The sequence below is a fragment of the Coregonus clupeaformis genome, chromosome 10, assembly GCF_020615455.1.
Source record: "Coregonus clupeaformis isolate EN_2021a chromosome 10, ASM2061545v1, whole genome shotgun sequence".
In the NCBI taxonomy this organism is placed as follows: Eukaryota; Metazoa; Chordata; class Actinopteri; order Salmoniformes; family Salmonidae; genus Coregonus; species Coregonus clupeaformis.
Genome location: NC_059201.1, coordinates 17,865,560 through 17,888,789, shown reverse-complemented (window position 1 = coordinate 17,888,789; position 23,230 = coordinate 17,865,560). Strand labels below are relative to the sequence as shown.

At 43.7% G+C, this 23,230-nt stretch overlaps 1 protein-coding gene across 1 annotated transcript; it reads left to right on the top strand.

Annotated features, from left to right (window-relative positions):
* Positions 1-1,606: 1,606 nt before the first annotated feature.
* Positions 1,607-5,314, top strand: vhl (von Hippel-Lindau tumor suppressor). Its single transcript, XM_041889220.1, has 3 exons — positions 1,607-2,020; positions 4,334-4,456; positions 4,767-5,314. The coding sequence occupies exons 1-3, from the start codon at positions 1,825-1,827 to the stop codon at positions 4,952-4,954; spliced, it is 507 nt and encodes a 168-aa protein (XP_041745154.1). The 5' UTR covers positions 1,607-1,824; the 3' UTR covers positions 4,955-5,314.
* The last annotated feature ends 17,916 nt before the right edge of the window (positions 5,315-23,230 follow it).

Here is a 23,230-nt window from a genome sequence, read left to right as displayed (position 1 = left end):
CATTCAGCCACTAGAACATTAGTGAGGTCGGGCACTGATGTAGAGCGATTAGGCCCGCAGTCTGTGTTCCAATTCATCCCAAAGGTGTTCGATGGGGTTGAGGTCAGGGCTCTGTGCAGGCCAGTCAAGTTCTTCCACACTGATCTCAACAAACTATTTATGTATGGACCTCGCTTTGCACATGAGGGCATTGTCATGCTGAAACAGGAAAGGGCCTTCCCCAAACTGTTGCCATAAACTTGAAAGCACAGAATAGTTTATAATGTCATTGCATCCTGTAGCATTAAGATTTCCCTTCACTGGAACTAAGAGGCCTAGCCCAAACCATGAAAAACAGCCCCAGACCATTATTCCTCCTCCACCAAACTTTACAGTTGGCACTATGCATTGGGGCAAGTATCGTTCTCCTGGCATCCGCCAAACCCAGATTCGTCCGTCGGACTGCCAGATAGTGAAGCTTTACACCACTCCAGCCGACGCTTGGCATTGCGCATGGTGATCTTAGGCTTGTGTGCGGCTGCTCGGCCATGGAAACCCATTTCATTAAGCTTCCGACGAACAGGTCTTGTGCTGACGTTGCTTCCAGAGGCAGTTTGGAACTCGGTAGTGAGTGTTGCAACTGAGGACAGACGATTTTTACGCGCTACGCACTTCAGCACTTGGTGGTCCCATTCTGTGAGCTTGTGTGGCCTACCACTTCACGGCTGAGCCATTGTTGCTCCTAGACATTTCCTCTTCACAATAGCCGCACTTACAGTTGACCGCAGTGCTCTTATTCAACTTTCCCATACTGCAGCCTTTTGTGCAGGACTGTGCACCTTGTTCTTTGCCTTTTTCTGCACTTTAGGAACTGTTTTTGAATGGCCTAATTATTCTGCACACACAAGATGAGTATCTGCTGGTGTTGTTGCTGCGCTCAATGTCTGGGAATGCAAGCCTCAGGCTCTTCCGTAAGGGCTCTTTCAATTTGGCTTTATTAATCACCTCTTCCAGTACGGTCGTCCATGAACATCTTTTGACTATTTTGAGGGTTTGGCTTTAAGCATTAATTTTTCACATTTCACAGACACAGCAACTTCTGGAAAAGGGGAGTGGGGGCAGCTGAATAGTGTAATAAGCCTATGTACACATTCAGTATAGGGAAATGCAATATTACATTTACGTCATTTAGCAGACGCTCTTATCCAGAGCGACTTACAGTTAGTGAGTACATACATTATTATTTTTTTCATACTGGCCCCCCGTGGGAATCAAACCCACAACCCTGGCGTTGCAAACGCCATGCTCTACCAACTGAACTACATCCCTGCCGGCCATTTGCATTGTCTTCTCTGTGAGTGAACACCATTTCAAAAATTCCACTGTAGGGTATTAAAAAATGCTGCTGATTTAGAAAACAACTTTACAATAATCACATTTCTGCTTTACAATTCACACTATTTTTTTATTTCCCAATATGTAAGTAATAATATCTAAGTTGACTGTCAGAATGTCTACTGTATCAAAAATGTGTCAAAAATGTATATTGTGTGAGGTACGTAATTGGTCAGGGGTCATTGATTGACAGTAAAACGGACCACTCAGTGAAGACATTCTTTCCCCCGCCCTCCTCAACCGGAAAATAATTACATAACATAAACACAAGCGACTGGCTGGCATAAAAAGACAAGATATCACATCTAACTTTAAATAAATTACTTTTATAATGTCGCTTTTGCGTTTATGACTACCTATATGTTTATCATACTTTTTTCAAGACCGATATCTTGTTAGCTACAGCTGCTAGATCAATTTATTACTTTTTTTGCTAGCTAACGTCAAGTTATGCCTCAAGAGGTTCAAGAAGGAGCGGTTGTTCTCCCGTTGGTAAGGTCTCTGAATAGTCGAATACCGTCGTTTGCAGTGTTTTGTAATCGGAGTCCTCGAATCGTGCGACCAGTATGGATTAATTTCCGCGGGGACCCTCAACCCTACGATATTTTACAGCCAGGAAAAGGAGTGAAAATTTGCACCTTCGTAGGTAGGTAGGCTTAAATAAGCCACAGTGAGTAAGTGTCCCCCTGTAGCTCAGTTGGTAGAGCATGGCGCTTGCAACGCCAGGGTTGTGGGTTCGTTTTCCACGGGGGGCCAGTATGAAAATGTATGCACTCACTAACTGTAAGTTGCTCTGGATAAGAACGTCTGCTAAATGACTAAAATGTAAAATGTCTAAGATTTTCTGTTAATTCAAGACTTTGTAAACAGTAGCTGTCAATAACGCAAGTATACATTAAGGTATCTGTAATAGAATATACTTGTTAATAAAGGAAATTATATAGCTTCCAAAATATTGTTTTACAATGGAGGAGTACCAAAATGGTTGCGCGGTGGCTTCTTCTCTGGTATTATGTCGGTCCGCAAACAAACGTTAAAGGTGCATGCCGCCACCTACTGTACGTGTAGTGAACGAAAAAATATATATATTGCGGAAAAGGGAAAAAAATTATATACAATATAAATCAAAAACCCCATCCCACTCCTTCAGTCATAGTCCAAATCACATCCCTACACATGAGGACGGAACATTCGTTGACAGGTTTCCTTGTAATGCCTCTGCTGTAAAAGCCCATAGGCCCAAAAAACGTTCAGCCGCACTCACAACGATGGTTTTTTTCTCAGATCTCCTCTTTGTTTGCGTTGTGCAGTTTATAACCAATGCAATAAACGATACAAAGTCCACCTTTTTAACATGCTACATATCAGAATCCTGTTGGCGAGTAACATTTACTGGTTTCTCTAATCCAACTACCATGGTTTTTTCAACGTTACTCCCTTTTCCACTCTTCTCAACGCCTCCAGATCACACTGCAGGGGTTTGGACACAAAGGCTCTTATAGGGTATCTCACATAACTCAAATATACATGCGAAGGAAGAGACTTCTCCAAATAACAAAATAATGGATGGTGTGGGCTTCCTTACACCAACCACTGCATCTACTTCTTCAGTTATATCCTTTGTACTCACTTCTAGCGCCACCCCAGAGATAACCCCCTTGATCTGCAATGCAGATTCACACACAACACATTCCTATCCGGTATCTTTTTCAGTTGCAAAGAACGCTCCTAATGCTCCTCAAAAAAAAAAAAGAAAGCCCACTTCTTGTTATCCTCTCTGATGCAACCTTATCCAACGCATCTATAATATTCATCAAGATGTCAAACGGATCTCCCAAATAACGGCAACGGTCCAAAACCCTCAATCCAACAAAAAGAGTCAGTGCAAGGCTTTACTAGATTCCACAACCACTTCTCACGTTTCCCTTCTTGTTCACCACTGCAGTCAAATCCTTACTCTCATCTCCACTTGACGTGCCATCAGTTTCAAACAAAACATCCGCCTCCACCATCTTCTCCCGTCAGTCATCTAGGGTTCTTCAACTATGGTATTGTGGCGGTCCACAAACATTCGTCCACATAATTTTTTTTTTTTCATTTTAGTAATTTTTTTGCTGATGCTCTAATCCAGAGCAATTTACAGTAGCAATTAGGGTTAAGTGCCTTGCTCAAGGGCACATCAACAGATTTTTCACATAGTCGGCTTGGGAATGCGAACCAGCGACCTTTCGGTTACTGGCCCAACTCTGTTAACTGCTAGGCGACCTACTGTGTGGGCTGTGACCGCATACTCTTATGGAGTGTAAATTCATTACACTTTGTGACACAAAAAGGGGAAAAGGGAAGACAAATTGCCTTACCAACTAACCCTACACCCATTAAAACCTCACCACTTCCACTACTTGGCCCTATCTGATCCTACACCAGGCTGGCAGCCTGGGAGGACGGGACATTATCGTTCAGCACACATTGTAACTCTTCTGCAGTAAAATCTCGTACATCCAAGTACTTTTCTGCAGCTGCCACCACTACATCTATTTTCTGTGATTTACATTCCATTTCTGCAGTACAGTTGATAACCATGGTTATGAACGCTAAGAAGCCAACCTTACTAAAGCACGTTATTCCTATCACTCTTAATTGGCCTCGGCCTACTCACAGGGAGCCTTCATCTAGGCTTAATACATATCATTGGTTTAATCCCGACGCTCTGTCTAAACGCAAATACACCTCACTTTTGATACGGTTTTGGAAACCTTTGGAACTTAACTTTCATATAAGCTAGAAAGACTCTTTCAAAAAATATATATATACTTACTGTGCGCAGTTTAGCAAAGTTGCGCCCGGTTGTTTTCACACAAGCATTACAGATATGCATTTATTTGTTTGTCATGCTGTATTTGCTCTTCTTGGTGTTTATCTATCGTCTTTCTGCCTTTCCATGTTCTTATTCTATTAGGTCATCCCTGGATGTTCAGAGATGCAGAGACAGACGAGGCGCTGAAGGCGAATAGTAAAGAGATGTTCCTGCCCAAACCAGTGGAGAATGGACAGGCTGTCCAGGTTAACATCACATTACCAGGTTAGAGAAACATCAGATTTTGGTTCTCCTTTGACCTGTACAGATCATCTGTACACTGATAATAGTGTTGCCTCCCTGTATGTGGGCATCTCTGCTAAGAGGTTTGGACCTTTATGACACTTTAGTGCAATTGTACTCCCTGTGTAACAGCAGGGTCACTGGTGATTATGACTGGAAGATCATTGTTCTGTGTTTTGATCAGCACACGTTACTACTACTACTACTACTACTACTCTGCACTACACATAAGGAATATTATTCTTTAATCTAATAACTATGTCATATCTGTGTATGTGTGTTCTCCCCTCAGTCTTCAGCTTGAAGGAGCGTGCCCTCCAGGTAGTGCGGTGCCTGGTCCGTCCAGAGGACTACAGGAGGCTGGAGATTGCCCGGTGTCTCCATGAGGAGCTGGAGGACCGTCCCAGCGTGCTGAAGGACCTGATGCGCATCTCTCAACGCGTGGAACAGCGCCTCCTAGAAGACAGGCAGCAACCCTAGGAGGCATGGGGAGCGACAGAGTAGGAGTGCTGATTATAGATATCGCTAAATGGCTCTGATTCTGCTGTTGATTGTTCTGAATCTATCAAAATAATAAGATAACATAATTTAAGATGGTCTGATTGGACACTGGGACGTCAGGGTTGAATTCACTGCTGTAGCGACTACCGAGGGTCTTCTCCATTTATTTATTTTTAGCAATTGCTTAATATGTACTTCGTAGCTTATATGTCTCTGCATTCAATGAGAAAAACATTTGTAAACCAATTCAGTGGCCTGACATTAGAGCAGGGATCAAATCAAATCTAATTGTATTGGCCACATGCGCCGAATACAACAGGTGCAGACATTACAGTGAAATGCTTAACCAACAGTGCATTTATTTTTAATAAAAAAGTAAAATAAAACAACAACAAAAAAGTGTTGAGAAAAAAAGAGCAGAAGTAAAATAAAATAACAGTAGGGAGGCTATATATACAGGGGGGTACCGGTGCAGAGTCAATGTATAGGGGCACCGGCTAGCTATCATCAACATGGTTCAGCCGCTGGCTGTTTTTTTGTTGTTGCGGATTGTCAGGGGGCTGGAACATACTTACAATTAATTTGTAGACTGCAAATTGACCGTAAGAAGCCCAAACAGATATAATATTTGACTAAAACATAATCATTTCAAACCTTGCTTACATTTGTACACGGTCACATATCTCTCTTTTATTCCACATGGGAATACTTTGGAACAGATTTCCAAAATTTCAATCACTTGGAGCTGATTTGATATTGTTTTTACAGTCTTTTATGTCTAACAATGTAAAATAAAAATATATATATACACTGTGCATATATATATATCTTTATTTGTACTATTTTCTACATTGTAGAATAATAGTGAAGACATCAAAACTATGAGATAACACATATGGAATCATGTAGTAACCAAAAAAGTGTTAAACAAATCAAAATATATTTTATATTTGAGATTCTTCAAATAGCCACCCTTTGCCTTGATGACAGCTTTGCACACTCTTGGCATTCTCTCAACCAGCTTCACCTGGAATGCTTTTCCAACAGTCTTGAAGGAGTTCCCACTTGTTGACTGCATTTGTTGACTGCTTTTCCTTCACTCTGCCTTCCGACTCATCCCAAACCATCTCAATTGGGTTGAGGTCGGGTGATTGTGGAGGCCAGGTCATCTGATGCAGCACTCCATCACTCTCCTTCTTGGGAAATAGCCCTTACACAGCCTGAAGGTGTGTTGGGTCATTGTCCTGTTGAAAATCAAATGATTGTCCCACAAAGCCCAAACCAGATGGGATGGCATATATCCATGCTGGTTAAGTGTGCCTTGAATTCTAAATAAATCACAGACAGTGTCACCAGCAAAGCACCCCTACACCATAACACCTCCTCCTCCATGCTTTACGGTGGGAACTACACATGCAGAGATCATTCGTTCACCCACACCGCGTCTCACAATGACACGGCGGTTGGAACCAAAAATCTCAAATTTGGACTCTAGACGAAAGGACAAAGTGTAATGTCCATTTCTTATGTTTCTTGGCCCAAGCAGGTCTCTTCTTATTATTGGTGTCCTTTAGTAGTGGTTTCTTTGCAGCAATTCGACCATGAAGGCCTGATTCACACAGTCCCCTCTGAACAGTTGATGTTGAGATGTGTCTATGACTTGAACTCTGTGAAGCATTTATTTGGGCTGCAATTTCTGAGGCTGGTAACTCTAATGAACTTATCCCCTGCAGCAGAGGTAACTCTGGGTCTTCCATTCCTGTGACAGTCCTCATGAGAGCCAGTTTAATCATAGCACTTGATGGTTTTTGCGACTGCACTTGAAGAAACGTTCCAAGTTCTTGAAATGTTCCGTATTGACTGACCTTTATGTCTTAAAGTAATGATGGACTGTTGTTTATCTTTGCTTATTTGAGCTGTTCTTGCCATAATATGGACTTGGTCTTTTCTCAAATAGGGCTATCTTCTGTATACCCCCCTACCTTGTCACAACACAACTGATTGGCTCAAACGCATTAAGAAGGAAATAAATTCCACAAATTAACTTTTAAGAAGGCACACCTGTTAATTGAAATGCATTCCATGTGACTACCTCATGAAGCAGGTTGAGAGAATGCCAAGAGTGTGCAAAGCTGTCATCAAGGCAAAGGGTGGCTATTTGAAGAATCTCAAATATAAAATATATTTAGATTTGTTTAACACTTTTTTGGTTACTACATGATTCCATATGTGTTATTTCATAGTTTTGACTTCTTCACTATTATTCTACAATGTAGAAAATAGTAAAAATAAAGAAAAACCCTTGAATGAGTAGGTGTGTCCAAACTTTTGACAGATAATATATACAGTATTATTTTTGCTCAGAAAACTTGGGAGGCCAAATAAAATCACCCGTGGTTTGGGGAACCCTGCTTTAGAGCATTTTTGCAGGTTTTGCTCATCAGCTTGTTAAACACATTTACTGGGTTTGGAATAGTTTAAGTAAACCAACATGTATTGATTTACACCTTAGCTGGCAATGTGATTTTTTTTACAAACTGTATCATTTATAATGAACAAGCTCCCCCCCCCCCCCGGATGTCCTTTCGTTGGTGGACCATTCTTGATACACACGGGAAACTGTTGTTAGGTTCTAAACGAACCGAGTAAAACTCATGGACGATTAGTAAAGCTCAATCAAGTTTATTCACCCACTGGGTCACACAGCTGCATAAGACAAAGACATGTTTTCACCAGCACAAGTATATATACCCCAATTTGGGTGAAGTATCCTCCCTTCCCTCTAAACATTACATGTTTATTGCTAGGCCGGAAGTTAAGTGATGCGGGCAATAAACTGTTCCTTCTCCCTTAATGTGACCTGACCTCACTCCTCACTGATCCACAGCTATCCACCCTTATCAGTGACTGCAACAATGTGATTGCCTCCACCATATACATTCCTTCTACAGATAACCATTAACTTCTGGTGTAGAAACCAGACTATGGTACTCCTCATTTCCATAGGATACTTGATAATTAACAATAACATGTTCTGCCAGTACTGCATTCCTCTCTCTCCCTCTGTGATATGATTAAGGATATTTCTAGTTTATAAGTCAGAACCCATCACTGTTGAGCATGAAAAACCCAGCAGCATTGCAGTTCTTGACACACCAGTGTGCCTGGCACTTACTACCATAACCCGTTCAAAGGCACTTACATTTTTTGTCTTGCCCATTCACCCTCTGAATGGCACACAATCCATGTCTCAAAAATACTTCTTTAACTTGTCTCCGCCCCTTCATTACACTGATTGAAGTGGATTTAACAAGTGACATCAATAAGGGAGCATAACTTTCACCTGGATTCAGCTGGTCAGTCTGTCATGGAGCAGGTGTTCATAATGTTTTGTACACTCCGTGTATATTGCAAACAGCCTTTTCGAAGCTACGTGGAAAATACATGCTGTATGTATCTACGTGCCCCCTTTTTTCCCCAACGTTTTCTATTTGTAATATATTCCACATATGCAAAAGACTGATAAATAAACCTAATAATTGTTTATGTTTTTGGCCTGTTCCAATTTTCTTAAGACAGTATGTTTCACACTTTAAGGGAATAGTGATATATGGACTAATGGATGTATAAATCCCTACCGTTACACAGCTGGTACATGCAACATGCAACAATTTCAGTTCATAAAAGGAAATCAGTCAATTGAAATAAATAAATTAGGTCCTAATCTATGATTTCACATGACTGGGAATACAGATAAGGCATCTGTTGGTCACAGATACCTTAAAAAAAAGGTAGGGGCGTGGATTAGAAAACCAGTCAGTATCTGGTGTTACCACCATTTGCCTCATAAAGCACGACACATCTCCTTCTCATAGAGTTGATCAGGCTGTTGATTGTGGCCTGTGGAATGTTGTCCCACAACTCTTCAATAGCTGTGCAAAGTTGCTGGATATTGGCGGGAACTTGAACACGCTGTCGGACACGTCGATCCAGAGCATCCCAAACATGCTCAATGGGTGACGTGTCTGGTGAGTATGCAGGCCATGGAAGAACTAGGACATTTTCAGCTTCCAGGAATTGTGTTCAGATACTTGCGACATTGGGCCGTGCATTATCATACTGAAACATGAGGTGATGGCTGCGGATGAATGACACGAGAATGGAACACCTGGGACCCCAGTCACTTCAGAGGACAACAGTGAGTCCAATCATCTCTCTTCTTTCCATCACTATTAGACCATTTCACTCTTATCGCAATGCCACAGCTCATCTGCCTGATATACAGTGAGGGAAAAAAGTATTTGATCCCCTGCTGATTTTGTACGTTTGCCCACTGACAAAGAAATGATCAGTCTATCATTTTAATGGTAGGTTTATTTGAACAGTGAGAGACAGAATAGCAACAAAAGAATCCAGAAAAACGCATGTCGAAAATGTTATAAATTGATTTGCATTTTAATGAGGGAAATAAGTATTTGACCCACTCTCAATCAGAAAGATTTCTGGCTCCCAGGTGTCTTTTATACAGGTAACGAGCTGAGATTAGGAGGACACTCTTAAAGGGAGTGCTCCTAATCTCAGTTTGTTACCTGTATAAAAGACACCTGTCCACAGAAGCAATCAATCAATCAGATTCCAAACTCTCCACCATGGCCAAGACCAATGAGCTCTCCAAGGATGTCAGGGACAAGATTGTAGACCTACACAAGGCTGGAATGGGCTACAAGACCATCGCCAAGCAGCTTGGTGAGAAGGTGACAACAGCTAGTGCGATTATTCGCAAATGGAAGAAACACAAAATAACTGTCAATCTCCCTCTGCCTGGGGCTCCATGCAAGATCTCACCTCGTGGAGTTGCAATGATCATGAGAACGGTGAGGAATCAGCCCAGAACTACACGGGAGGATCTTGTCAATGATCTCAAGGCAGCTGGGACCATAGTCACAAAGAAAACCATTGGTAACACTACGCTGTGAAGGACTGAAATCCTGCATCGCCCGCAAGGTCCCCCTGCTCAAGAAAGCACATATACAGGGCCGTCTAAAGTTTGCCAATGAACATCTGAATGATTCAGAGGAGAACTGGGTGAAAGTGTTGTTGTCAGATGAGACCAAAATGGAGCTCTTTGGCATCAATTCAACTCGCCGTGTTTGGAGGAGGAGGAATGCTGCCTATGACCACAAGAACACTATCCCCACCGTCAAACATGGAGGTGGAAACATTATGCTTTGGGGGTGTTTTTCTGCTAAGGGGACAGGATAACTTCACCGCATCAAAGGGACGATGGACGGGGCCATGTACCGTCAAATCTTGGGTGAGAACCTCCTTCCCTCAGCCAGGGCATTGAAAATGGGTCGTGGATGGGTGTTCCAGCATGACAATGACCCAAAACACAAGGCCAAGGCAACAAAGGAGTGGCTCAAGAAGCAGCACATTAAGGTCCTGGAGTGGCCTAGCCAGTCTCCAGACCTTAATCCCATAGAAAATCTGTGGATGGAGCTGAAGGTTCGAGTTGCCAAACGTCAGCCTCGAAACCTTAATGACTTGGAGAAGATCTGCAAAGAGGAGTGGGATAAAATCCCTCCTGAGATGTGTGCAAACCTGGTGGCCAACTACAAGAAACGTCTGACGTCTGTGATTGCCAACAAGGGTTTTGCCACCAAGTGCTAAGTCATGTTTTGCAGAGGGGTCAAATACTTTTTTCCCTCATTAAAATGCTAATCAATTTATAACATTTTTGACATGCGTTTTTCAGGATTTTTGTTGTTGTTATTCTGTCTCTCACTGTTCAAATAAACCTACCATTAAAATTATAGACTGATCATTTCTTTGTCAGTGGGCAAACGTACAAAATCAGCAGGGGATCAAATACTTTTTTCCCTCACTGTACATGTACCAAGTGTGGATAAATTAATCTACCACAGGGTTATATGTAGATACAGCTAGATTAGGTAAGGCTATATTGGTCATGTTTTAATAGTGATTCACATACCAAAATAGTATGCAATAAGCAGTCGTGTATACATGCATGCACTTTTCTGTAGGGAGGCACATCCAAAAGTCTTTGTATCTCATGGGTGAAAATGTGGAAATATCTTATGCCACCAAGTCTTTTGCGTGGGTAAACAACACAAAAACCCAGCATCACAGACAAAAATCGAGTGCTCTCTTTGTGGTGGATGTTTATCTGCCTCATCTTGATTTCTACCTTTTAAAAACCCTGGCGACCATTTGTAGATTGCCAATGACGTCAATCAGATATAGAATAAAAGATGAACGGTTTCCTGCCAGCTTTCAGTCTAGCATGCATATGGCATGTGAGTTTGTGCATTTAGCTCATTAGTAAAGACTGTTTCATAACACACTGCCATTCAGGTTTACTTCAACAGCATGACATTTTGGCCCCGGAGTCACCCTGTGGTGTTTCCACACAGACCACTGGACCAAAATGAAGACCATGGTATTGACTTCACCAGTACTTTATATGTAGGCTTAGTTTATATTATTAAGGGAATATAACTGGTTATGCATAGGACCTTGAGTTTTTCCTGGTTAAAAGAATCTCCTGGTCCTACATGAATAATTGAGTAAAACAATCATATAAGCTTATCTCTTAGAATGATTTGTAAATCACAATGTTATATTCATGCAGGTACCCACCTATCTGGTCTCAATGCCAGCTGCCATAGTGACAGAGAAAGGTACTGTAGCCCTGAGCAAACTAATTAAACATATGACAAGATTTTCTCATAACTGTTCATGCCAACAATCATTGTATGTAATTTAAATGTGAAATAACATTCAATAAACAAGTCTCTTCTAAATTAAGTTAAGCAATGTTGATGGAATGATTGAAGTCCAAGTATCCTATTCCTTCACTCCTGATAATGTACGTCTCATTAACACAGTCCATCTTACATAAGATTTGAATTACGTTAGCATGCTCCTCTGTTCACACACTACAACTGGAGTCATTCTCCAGTCTCTTCAAAAGGTAATAGTTGAGAGTTTGAAGAGGACATTTCTACTTTAATTAAATTGGCTCTAATGACACTGACTGTGGTTATTTTTGGCTTTTCTCTTACATTGCAGTTTGACGACATAACCCAAGAGCCCAGAGTACAGGTTTTGTGAATATTTCTTTAAACTTCAACTTTTTTTGTCTTGACCTCAAAGCCCTCTGACAAGAAGCGTGGCAGAGACTCTTTTCAAACTCACTTTTACTGTGTACTGACTGTCTCTGAAATGACAGTTGTTGCTCTGCTTGATGTATTGGTCTCTTTCTGCAGCTTGTAGGTTTGTATAGTATGTAGGTGCATCTAGTTTTTTGATGACTGGTATTTCTTACAGTAGGTATTCTTGCTAGGCTGGGTATAATTCCAGTGTGTTGGTAGCTTGGTAGGTTGAAATAAGGGTCTACTGTGCTGGGGACTGGGGTGAGTTCCCCAAAAACATAAAGATAATATTTTGCATTAAGAACATTGTTCGTCCTTGCCCTTGTCCCCAGATCCTCAATTGTATGGGATGGGTCCATTATTCATGATTCATTCAGGACTAGCCGTAATCATGGTAGCGTCCACATTAATGTAGAGATTTTTTGAAACATATTCTCTTCTCATTTACAATAAAAGTGACTCCAAAATGTCACAATACATTATTTACCATTCTATTGGCCACAAAATAATCTGAAACACAACCAAAACAAACAGTAAATGCATCTAACAAATTTGTAGAGTCACAAGCTTGATGTAATCATTGCGTGCTAGGAATATGGGACCAAATACTACGCTTTTGACTACTTTAATACACATATAAGTGAATAGGTCCCAATACTTTTGGTCCCCTAAAATGGGGGGACTATGTACAAAAGTGCTGTAATTTCTAAACGGTTCACCCTATATGGATGAAAATACACTCAAATTAAAGCGGATAGTCTGCACTTTAACTCCATAGTCATTGTTTCATTTCAAATCCAAAGTGCTGGAGTATAGAGCCAAAACAACAAAACATTTGTCACTGTCCCAATACTTTTGTAGCTCACTGTATATGACATGTAGACTGTGTGACATACACATATCAGAGAGGGGAATGATATCTCTCCTTAAGTGAGATCTCTCCTTAAGTCTTTTTTATTTGAGATCCCACTGTGCAATCTGTCCCTGGCCTCAACCTTTACACTTTCATCTTCATCATTTTTATAAGGCTGCCACTGGTAGCTGCAGAGACAAACCCCAGGCTGTGGCCATTAACTCTATCCCTCTGTCTGCTCCACAGAGTTGACACCCACCTTTCCCTCTGCTCCACAGAGTTGAGACCCATCCCTCCCTCTGCTTCACAGAGTTGAGACCCATCCCTCCATCTGCTTCACAGAGTTGAGACCCATCCCTCCCTCTGCTTCACAGAGTTGAGACCCATCCCTCCCTATGCTTCACAGAGTTGAGACCCATCCCTCCCTCTGCTTCACAGAGTTGAGACCCATCCCTCCCTCTGCTTCACAGAGTTGAGACCCATCCCTCCCTCTGCTTCACAGAGTTGAGACCCATCCCTCCCTATGCTTCACATAGTTGAGACCCATCCCTCCCTCTGCTTCACAGAGTTGAGACCCATCCCTCCCTCTGCTTCACAGAGTTGACACCCATCCATCCCTCTGCTTCACAGAGTTGACACCCATCCCTCCCTCTGCTTCACAGAGTTGAGACCCATCCCTCCCTCTGCTTCACAGAGTTGACACCCATCCCTCCCTCTGCTTCACAGAGTTGACACCCATCCCTCCCTCTGCTTCACAGAGTTGAGACCCATCCATCCCTCTGCTTCACAGAGTTGACACCCATACCTCCCTCTGCTCAAGACTCCTTAATCCCCTCTGCTTTAGCTCCTCTGAGACCCCTTGTCAGATTAGTGAGTGCGTGCCAGGGTTTAACACTACAGGAAATACAGTATTACTGCCTATACATCGAAATGTCAGCTAACATACAGTTTGGATAGGAATACTGTCTTCTCTGACCTGCCTACTTTGCAGGGGATTTGATTGTGAAGTAGGGCATATTGGTGTCTCCATAAAAGTGTTTAAGACTGATTCACTGAGAGGCCCAAAGCAGTGCCTATATTTTAGAGTAACAGCATGCCTCTAAGTTATGATAGAATACATTGCCTCCCTGGAGATGATGTTGACTCTATCACCCAGCCAGGTGACTGATGATGATGTAGCTGGCTAATGTTATTGCTTCTGCTCGAGGTCATGGACACAGATTTGGAGCCTACAAAACCCTGGGATTACCAATAGTCTGAAGAAGGAGAATCTGTTGCTAATTTCAATGTTTGAAGTTTTCTAAATCATTCTTGCCTTTCATGTATTCTTGCTACTGTGCTCCAGTGGTGGAAAAAGTACCCAATTGTCATACTTGAGTAAAAGTAAAGTACCTTAATAGAAAATGACTCGCGTAAAAGTAAAAGTCACCCAGTTTGGTTTTAGATATACTTAAAGTGCATTCGGAAAGTATTCAGACCCCTTCCCTTTTTCCACATTTTGTTACAGCCTTATTCTAAAATGGGTTAAATAAATAAAAATCCTCATCAATCTACATTTACATTTTTTACATTTACATCATTTAGCAGACGCTCTTATCCAGAGCGACTTACAAATTGGTGCATTGAACTTATGATAGCCACCGGGACAACCACTTTTCTTCTTTTTTTTATGGGGGGGGGGGGGTAGAATGATTACTTTATACTATTCCAGGTATTCCTTAAAGAGGTAGGGTTTCAATTGTCTCCGGAAGGTGGTCAGTGACTCCGCTGTCCTGGCGTCGTGGGGGAGCTTATTCCACCATTGGGGTGCCAGAGCAGCGAATAGCTTTGACTGGGCTGAGCGGGAACTGTGCTTCCGTAGAGGTAGGGGAGCTAGCAGGCCAGAGGTGGATGAACGTAGTGCCCTCGTTTGGGTGTAGGGTCTGATCAGAGCCTGAAGGTAAGGAGGTGCCGTTCCCCTTACAGCTCCGTAGGCAAGCACCATGGTCTTGTAGTAGATGCGAGCCTCAACTGGAAGCCAGTAGAGTGTGCGGAGGAGCGGGGTGACATGAGAGAACTTGGGAAGGTTGAACACCAGACGGGCTGCAGTGTTCTGGATAAGTTGTAGGGGTTTAATGGCACAGGCAGGGAGCCCAGCCAACAGCGAGTTGCAGTAATCCAGATGGGAGATGACAAGTGCCTGGATTAGGACCTGTGCCGCTTTCTGTGTAAGGTAGGGTCGTACTCTGCGAATGTTGTAGAGCATGAACCTGCAGGATCGGGTCACCGCTTTGATGTTAGAGGAGAATGACAGGGTGTTGTCCAGGGTCACGCCAAGGTTCTTTGCACTCTGGGAGGAGGACACAATGGAGTTGTCAACCGTGATGGCGAGATCATGGAGCGGGCAGTCCTTCCCTGGGAGGAACAGCAGCTCCGTCTTGCCGAGGTTCAGTTTGAGGTGGTGATCCGACATCCACACTGATATGCAGAGATGCGATTCGCCACCTGGTTATCAGAATGGGGAAAGGAGAAAATTAATTGTGTGTCGTCTGCGTAGCAATGATAGGAGAGACCATGTGAGGATATGACAGAGCCAAGTGACTTGGTGTATAGAGAGAATAGGAGAGGGCCTAGAACTGAGCCCTGGGGGACACCAGTGGTGAGAGCACGTGGTGCGGAGACAGATTCTCGCCACGCCACCTGGTAGGAGCGACCTGTCAGGTAGGACGCAATCCAAGAGATGCCCAACTCGGAGAGGGTGGAGAGGAGGATCTGATGGTTCACAGTATCAAAGGCAGCGGATAGGTCTAGAAGGATAAGAGCAGAGGAGTGAGAGTTAGCTTTAGCAGTGCGGAGAGCCTCCGTGACACAGAGAAGAGCAGTCTCAGTTGAATGACCAGTCTTGAAACCTGACTGGTTTGGATCAGGAAGGTCATTCTGAGAGAGATAGCAGGAGAGTTGGCTAGAGACGGCACGCTCAAGAGTTTTGGAGAGAAAAGAAAGAAGGGATACTGGTCTGTAGTTGTTGACATCGGAGGGATCGAGTGTAGGTTTTTTGAGGAGGGGTGCAACTCTCGCTCTCTTGAAGACGGAAGGGACATGGCCAGCGGTCAAGGATGAGTTGATGAGCGAGGTGAGGTAAGGGAGAAAGTCTCCGGAAATGGGCTGGAGAAGAGAGGAGGGGATAGGGTCAAGCAGGCAGGTTGTTGGGCGGCCGGCCGTCACAAGTCGCAAGATTTCATCTGGAGAGAAAGGGGAGGAAGAAGTCAAAACATAGGGTAGGGCAGTGTGAGCAGGACCAGCGGTGTCATTTGACTTAATAAATGAGGATCGGATGTCGTCAACCTTCTTTTCAAAATGGTTGACGAAGTCATCCACAGAGAGGGAGGAGGAAGGGGGAGGAGGAGGAGGATTCAGCAGGAAGGAGAAGGTGGCAAAGAGCTTCCTAGGGTTAGAGGCAGAGGCTTGAAATTCAGAGTGGTAGAAAGTGGCTTTGGCAGCGGAAACAGAGGAAGAGAATGTAGAGAGGAGGGAGTGAAAAGATGACATGTCCGCAGGGTGTCTAGTTTTCCTCCATTTCCGCTCGGCTGCCCGGAGCCCTATTCTGTGAGCTCACAATGAGTCGTCAAGCCACGGAGCAGGAGGGGAGGACCGAGCCGGCCGGGAGGATAGGGGACATAGAGAGTCAAAAGATGCAGAAAGGGGGGAGAGGAGGGTTGAGGAGGCAGAATCAGGAGAACGGAGGGAGAAGGATTTAGCAGAGGGAAGAGATGATAGGATGGAAGAGGAGAGAGTAGCGGGAGAGAGAGAGCAAAGGTTGCGACGGCACATTACCATCTGAGTAGGGGCAGAGTGAGTAGTGTTGGAGGAGAGCGAGAGAGAAAAGGATACAAAGTAGTGGTCGGAGACTTGGAGGGGAGTTGCAGTTAGTAGAAGAACAGCATCTAGTAAAGATGAGGTCAAGCGTATTGCCTGCCTTGTGAGTAGGGGGGGACGGTGAGAGGGTGAGGTCAAAAGAGGAAAGGAGTTGAAAGAAGGAGGCAGAGAGAAATGAGTCAAAGTCAAACGTAGGGAGGTTAAAGTCACCCAGAACTGTGAGGGGTGAGCCATCCTCAGGAAAGGAATATTTACATTAACAAACAAAACAGAAATACCTTATTTACATAAGTATTCAGACACTTTGCTATGAGACTTGAAATTGAGCACAGGTGCATCCTGTTTCCATTGATCATCCTTGAGATGTTTCTACAACTTGATTGGAGTCCACCTGTGGTAAATTCAGTGTATGTCAGAGCAAAAACCAAGCCATGATGTTTAAGAAATTGTCCGTAGAGCTCCGAGACAGGATTGTGTCAAGGCACAGATCTGGGGAAGGGTACCAAAACAATTCTGCAGCATTGAAGGTCCCCAAGAACACAGTGGCCTCCATCATTCTTAAATGGAAGAAGTTTGGAACTACCAAGACACTTCCTAGAGCTGGCCGCCCGTCGAAACTGAGCAATCGGGGGAGAAGGGCCTTGGTCAGGGAGGTGACCAAGAACTCGATGGTCACTCTGACAGAGCTCCAGAGTTCCTATGTGGAGATGGGAGATCCTTCCAGAAGAACAACCATCTCTGCAGCACTTCACCAATCAGGACTTTATGGTAGAGTGGCCAGATGGAAGCCACTTCTCAGTAAAAGGCACATGACTGCCCGTTTGGAGTTTGCCAAAAGGCACCTAAAGGACTCTCAGACCATGAGAAACAAGATTTTCTGGTCTGATGAAACCAAGATTGAACTCTTTGTCCTGAATGCCAAGCGTCACGTCTGGAGGAAACCTGGCACCATCACTACGGTGAAGCATGGTGGTGGCAGCATATAATGCTGTGGGGATGTTTTTCAGCAGCAGGGACTAGGAGACTAGTCAGGATCGAGGGAAAGATGAACGGGGCAAAGTACAGAGAGAACCTTGATGAAAACCTGCTCCAGAGCGCTCAGGACCTCAGACTGGGGCGAAGGTTCACATTCCAACAGGACAACTAGCCTAAGCACACAGCCTAGACAATGCAGGAGTGGCTTCGGGACAAGTTTCTGAATGTCCTTCAGTGGCCCAGCCAGAGCCCGGACTTGAACCCGATAGAACATCTCTAGAGAGACCTGAAAATAGCTGTGCAGTGACGCTCCCCATCCAACCTAACAGAGCTTGAGAGGATCTGCAGAGAAGAATGGGAGAAACTCCCCAAATACAGGTGTGCCAACCTTTAAAGTCATACCCAAGAAGACTCGAGGCTGTAATCGCTGCCAAAGGTGCTACAACAAAGTACTGAGTAAAGGGTCTGAATACTTATGTAATTGTGACGTTTCAGTTTAAAATTTGTATTACATTTGCAAAATATTTCAAATAAACTGTTTTTGCTTAGTCATTATGGGGTATTGTGTTTAGATTGATGAGGGAAAATAACAATTTAATCCATTTTAGAATAAGGCTGTAACATAACAAAATGTGGAAAAAGTCAAGGAGTCTGAATACTTTCCAAATGCTTTCCAAATGCACTGTGAGGGAAAAAAGTATTTGATCCCCTGCTGATTTTGTACGTTTGCCCACTAACAAAGACATGATCAGTCTATAATTTTAATGATAGGTTTATTTGAACAGTGAGAGACAGAATGACAACAAAAAAATCCAGAAAAATGCATGTCAAAAATGTTATAAATTGATTTGCATTTTAATGAGGGAAATAAGTATTTGAGCCCTCTGCAAAACATGACTTAGTACTTGGTGGCAAAACCCTTGTTGGCAATCACAGAAGTCAGACGTTTCTTGTAGTTGGCCACCAGGTTTGCACACATCTCAGGAAGGATTTTGTCCCACTCCTCTTTGCAGATCTTCTCCAAGTCATTAAGGTTTCGAGCCTGACATTTGGCAACTCGAACCTTCAGCTCCCTCCACAGATTTTCTATGGGATTAAGGTCTGGAGACTGGCTAGGCCACTCCAGGACCTTAATGTGCTTCTTCTTGAGCCACTCCTTTGTTGTCTTGGCCGTATGTTTTGGGTCATTGTCATGCTGGAATACCCATCCACGACCCATTTTCAATGCCCTGGCTGAGGGAAGGAGGTTCTCACCCAAGATTTGATGGTACATGGCCCCGTCCATCGTCCCTTTGATGCGGTGAAGTTGTACTGTCCCCTTAGCAGACAAACACCCCCAAAGCATCATGTTTCCACCTCCATGTTTGACGGTGGGGATGGTGTTCTTGGGGTCATAGGCAGCATTCGTCCTCCTCCAAACACGGCGAGTTGAGTTGATGCCAAAGAGCTCGATTTTGGTCTCATCTGACCACAACACTTTCATCCAGTTCTCCTCTGAATCATTCAGATGTTCATTGGCAAACTTCAGATGGGCCTGTATATGTGCTTTCTTGAGCAGGGGGACCTTGCGGGCACTGCAGGATTTCAGTCCTTCACGGCGTAGTGTGTTACCAATTGTTTTCTTGGTGACTATGGTCCCAGCTGCCTTGAGATCATTGACAAGATTCTCATGTGTAGTTCTGGGCTGATTCCTCACCGTTCTCATGATCATTGCAACTCCACGAGGTGAGATCTTGCATGGAGCCCCAGGCCGAGGGAGATTAACAGTTATTTTGTGTTTCTTCCATTTGCAAATAATCGCACCAACTGTTGTCACCTCACCAAGCTGCTTGGCGATGGTCTTGTAGCCCATTCCAGCCTTGTGTAGGTCTACAATCTTGTCCCTGACATCCTTGAAGAGCTCTTTGGTCTTGGCCATGGTGGAGAGTTTGGAATCTGATTGATTGCGTCTGTGGACAGGTGTCTTTTATACAGGTAACAAACTGAGATTAGGAGCACTCCCTTTAAGAGTGTGCTCCTAATCTCAGCTCGTTACCTGTATAAAAGACACCTGGGAGCCAGAAATCTTTTTGATTGAGAGGGGGTCAAATACTTATTTCCCTCATTAAAATGCAAATCAATTTATAACATTTTTGACATGCGTTTTTCTGGATGTTATTGTTGTTATTCTGTCTCTCACTGTTCAAATAAACCTATCATTAAAATTATAGACTGATCATTTCTTTGTCAGTGGGCAAATGTACAAAATCAGCAGGGGATCAAATACTTTTTTCCCTCACTGTAAGTATCAAATTCAAATTCCTTATATTAAGCAAACAAGACAAATAAAAATAAGAAATAATAATATTGTCACATGCGCCGAATACAACAGGTGTAGACCTTACTGTGAAATGCTTACTTACAAGCCCTTAAACAATGCAGTTCAAGAAATATTATTTATTATTTACTAAATTAAAAAAAGTAAAAAAATAAAATAAAGTAACACAATAAAATAACAATAACGAGGCTACAGTTGGGAAAACAAGTATTTAGTCAGCCACCAATTGTGCAAGTTCTCCCACTTAAAAAGATGAGAGAGGCCTGTAATTTTCATCATAGGTACACGTCAACTATGACAGACAAAATGAGAAAAAAAATCCAGAAAATCACATTGTAGGATTTTTAATGAATTTATTTGCAAATTATGGTGGAAAATAAGTATTTGGTCAATAACAAAAGTTTCTCAATACTTTGTTATATACCCTTTGTTGGCAATGACACAGGTCAAACGTTTTCTGTAAGTCCTCACAAGGTTTTCACACACTGTTGCTGGTATTTTGGCCCATTCCTCCATGCAGATCTGTTTTGGGGCTGTCGCTGGGCAACACAGACTTTCAACTCCCTCCAAAGATTTTCTATGGGGTTGAGATCTGGAGACTGGCTAGGCCACTCCAGGACCTTGAAATGCTTCTTACGAAGCCACTCCTTCCTTGCCCGGGCGGTGTGTTTGGGATCATTGTCATGCTGAAAGACCCAGCCACGTTTCATCTTCAATGCCCTTGCTGATGGAAGGAGGTTTCACTCAAAATCTCACGATACATGGCCCCATTCATTCTTTCCTTTACACGGATCAGTCGTCCTGGTCCCTTTGCAGAAAAACAGCCCCAAAGCATGATGTTTCCACCCCCATGCTTCACAGTAGGTATGGTGTTCTTTGGATGCAACTCAGCATTCTTTATCCTCCAAACACGACGAGTTGAGTTTTTACCAAAAAGTTATATTTTGGTTTCATCTGACCATATTACATTCTCCCAATCCTCTTCTGGATCATCCAAATGCACTCTAGCAAACTTCAGACGGGCCTGGACATGTACTGGCTTAAGCAGAGGGACACGTCTGCACTGCAGGATTTGAGTCCCTGGCGGCGTAGTGTGTTACTGATGGTAGGCTTTGTTACTTTGGTCCCAGCTTCTGCAGGTCATTCACTAGGTCCCCCCGTGTGGTTCTGGGATTTTTGCTCACCGTTCTTGTGATCATTTTGACCCCACGGGGTGAGATCTTGCGTGGAGCCCCAGATCGAGGGAGATTATCAGTGGTCTTGTATGTCTTCCATTTCCTAATAATTGCTCCCACAGTTGATTTCTTCAAACCAAGCTGCTTACCTATTGCAGATTCAGTCTTCCCAGCCTGGTGCAGGTCTACAATTTTGTTTCTGGTGTCCTTTGACAGCTCTTTGGTCTTGGCCATAGTGGAGTTTGGAGTGTGACTGTTTGAGGTTGTGGACAGGTGTCTTTTATACTGATAACAAGTTCAAACAGGTGCCATTAATACAGGTAACGAGTGGAGGACAGAGGAGCCTCTTAAAGAAGAAGTTACAGGTCTGTGAGAGCCAGAAATCTTGCTTGTTTGTAGGTGACCAAATACTTATTTTCCACCATAATTTGCAAATAAATTCATTAAAAATCCTACAATGTGATTTTCTGGATTTTTTTTCTCAATTTGTCTGTCATAGTTGACGTGTACCTATGATGAAAATTACAGGCCTCTCTCATCTTTTTAGGTGGGAGAACTTGCACAATTGGTGGCTGACTAAATACTTTTTTCCCCCACTGTATGTACAGGGGGTACCGGTACCGATTCAATGTGCGGGGGTACAGGTTAGTTGAGGTAATTTGTACATGTAGGTAGGGGTAAAGGTAGGGGTAAAGTGACTATGTTTTATTTATTTATTATTATTACTATGTATAGATAATAAACAGCGAGTAGCAGCAGTGTAAAAACAAAGGGGGGGTGTCAATGCAAATAGTCCTGGTGGCCATTTGATTAATTGTTCAGCAGTCTTATGGCTTGGGGATAGAAGCTGTTAAGGAGCCTTTTGGACCTAGACTTGGTGCTCCGGTACCGCTTTCCATGCGGTAGCAGAGAGAACATTCTATGACTTGGGTGACTGGAGTCTTCGACAATTTTTTGGGCCTTCCTCTGACACCGCCTAGTATATAGGTTTTGGATGGCAGAAAGCTTGGCCCCAGTGATGTACTGGGCCGTACGCACTATCCTCTGTGGCGCCTTACGGTCAGATGCCGAGCAGTTGCCATAACAGGCGGTGATGCAACCGGTCAGGATGCTCTCGATGGTGCAGCTGTAGAACTTTTTGAGGATCTGGGGACCCATGCCAAATCTTTTCAGTCTCCTGAGGGTGAAAAGGTGTTGTCGTGCCCTCTTCACGACTGTCTTGGTGTGTTTGGACCATGATAGTTTGTCGGTGATGTGAACACCAAGGAACTTGAAACGCTCTACCCACTCCACTACAGCCCTGTCGATGTGAATGGGGTCGTGTTCGGCCCTCCTTTTCCTGTGGTCCACCATCAGCTCCTTGGTCTTGCTCACGTTGAGGGAGAGGTTGTTGTCCTGGCACATCGTTGTCGGTGATCAGGCCTACCACTGTTGTGTTGTCAGCAAACTTAATGATGGTGTTGGAGTCGTGCTTGGCCACGCAGTCGTGGGTGAACAGGGAGTACAGGAGGGGACTAAGCACGTACCCCTGAGGGGCCCCCGTGTTGAGGATCAGCGTGGCAGATGTGTTGTTGCCTACCCTTACCACCTGGGGGCGGCCCGTCAGGAAGTCCAGGATCCAGTTGCAGAGGGAGGTGTTTAGTCCCAGGGTCCTTAGCATAGTGATGAGCTTTGTGGGCACTATGGTGTTGAACGCTGAGCTGTAGTCAATGAACAACATTCTCACATAGTTGTTCCTTTTCTCCAGGTGGGAAAGGGCAGCGTGGAGTGCGATTGAGATGGCATCATCTGTGGATCTGTTGGGGCGGTATGCGAAATGGAGTGGGTCTAGGGTTTCCGGGATGATGCTGTTGATGTGAGCCATGACCAGCCTTTCAAAGCACTTCTTGGCTACCGACGTGAGTG

Coding starts and splice junctions, on each gene's coding strand:
- vhl (XM_041889220.1), top strand. CDS start 1,825: ATGCCTCAAGAGGTTCAAGAAGGAGCGGTTGTTCTCCCGTTGGTAAGG. Junction 2,021..4,333: donor GAAAATTTGCACCTTCGTAG/GTAGGTAGGCTT, acceptor TTATTCTATTAG/GTCATCCCTGGATGTTCAGA. Junction 4,457..4,766: donor GGTTAACATCACATTACCAG/GTTAGAGAAACA, acceptor TTCTCCCCTCAG/TCTTCAGCTTGAAGGAGCGT.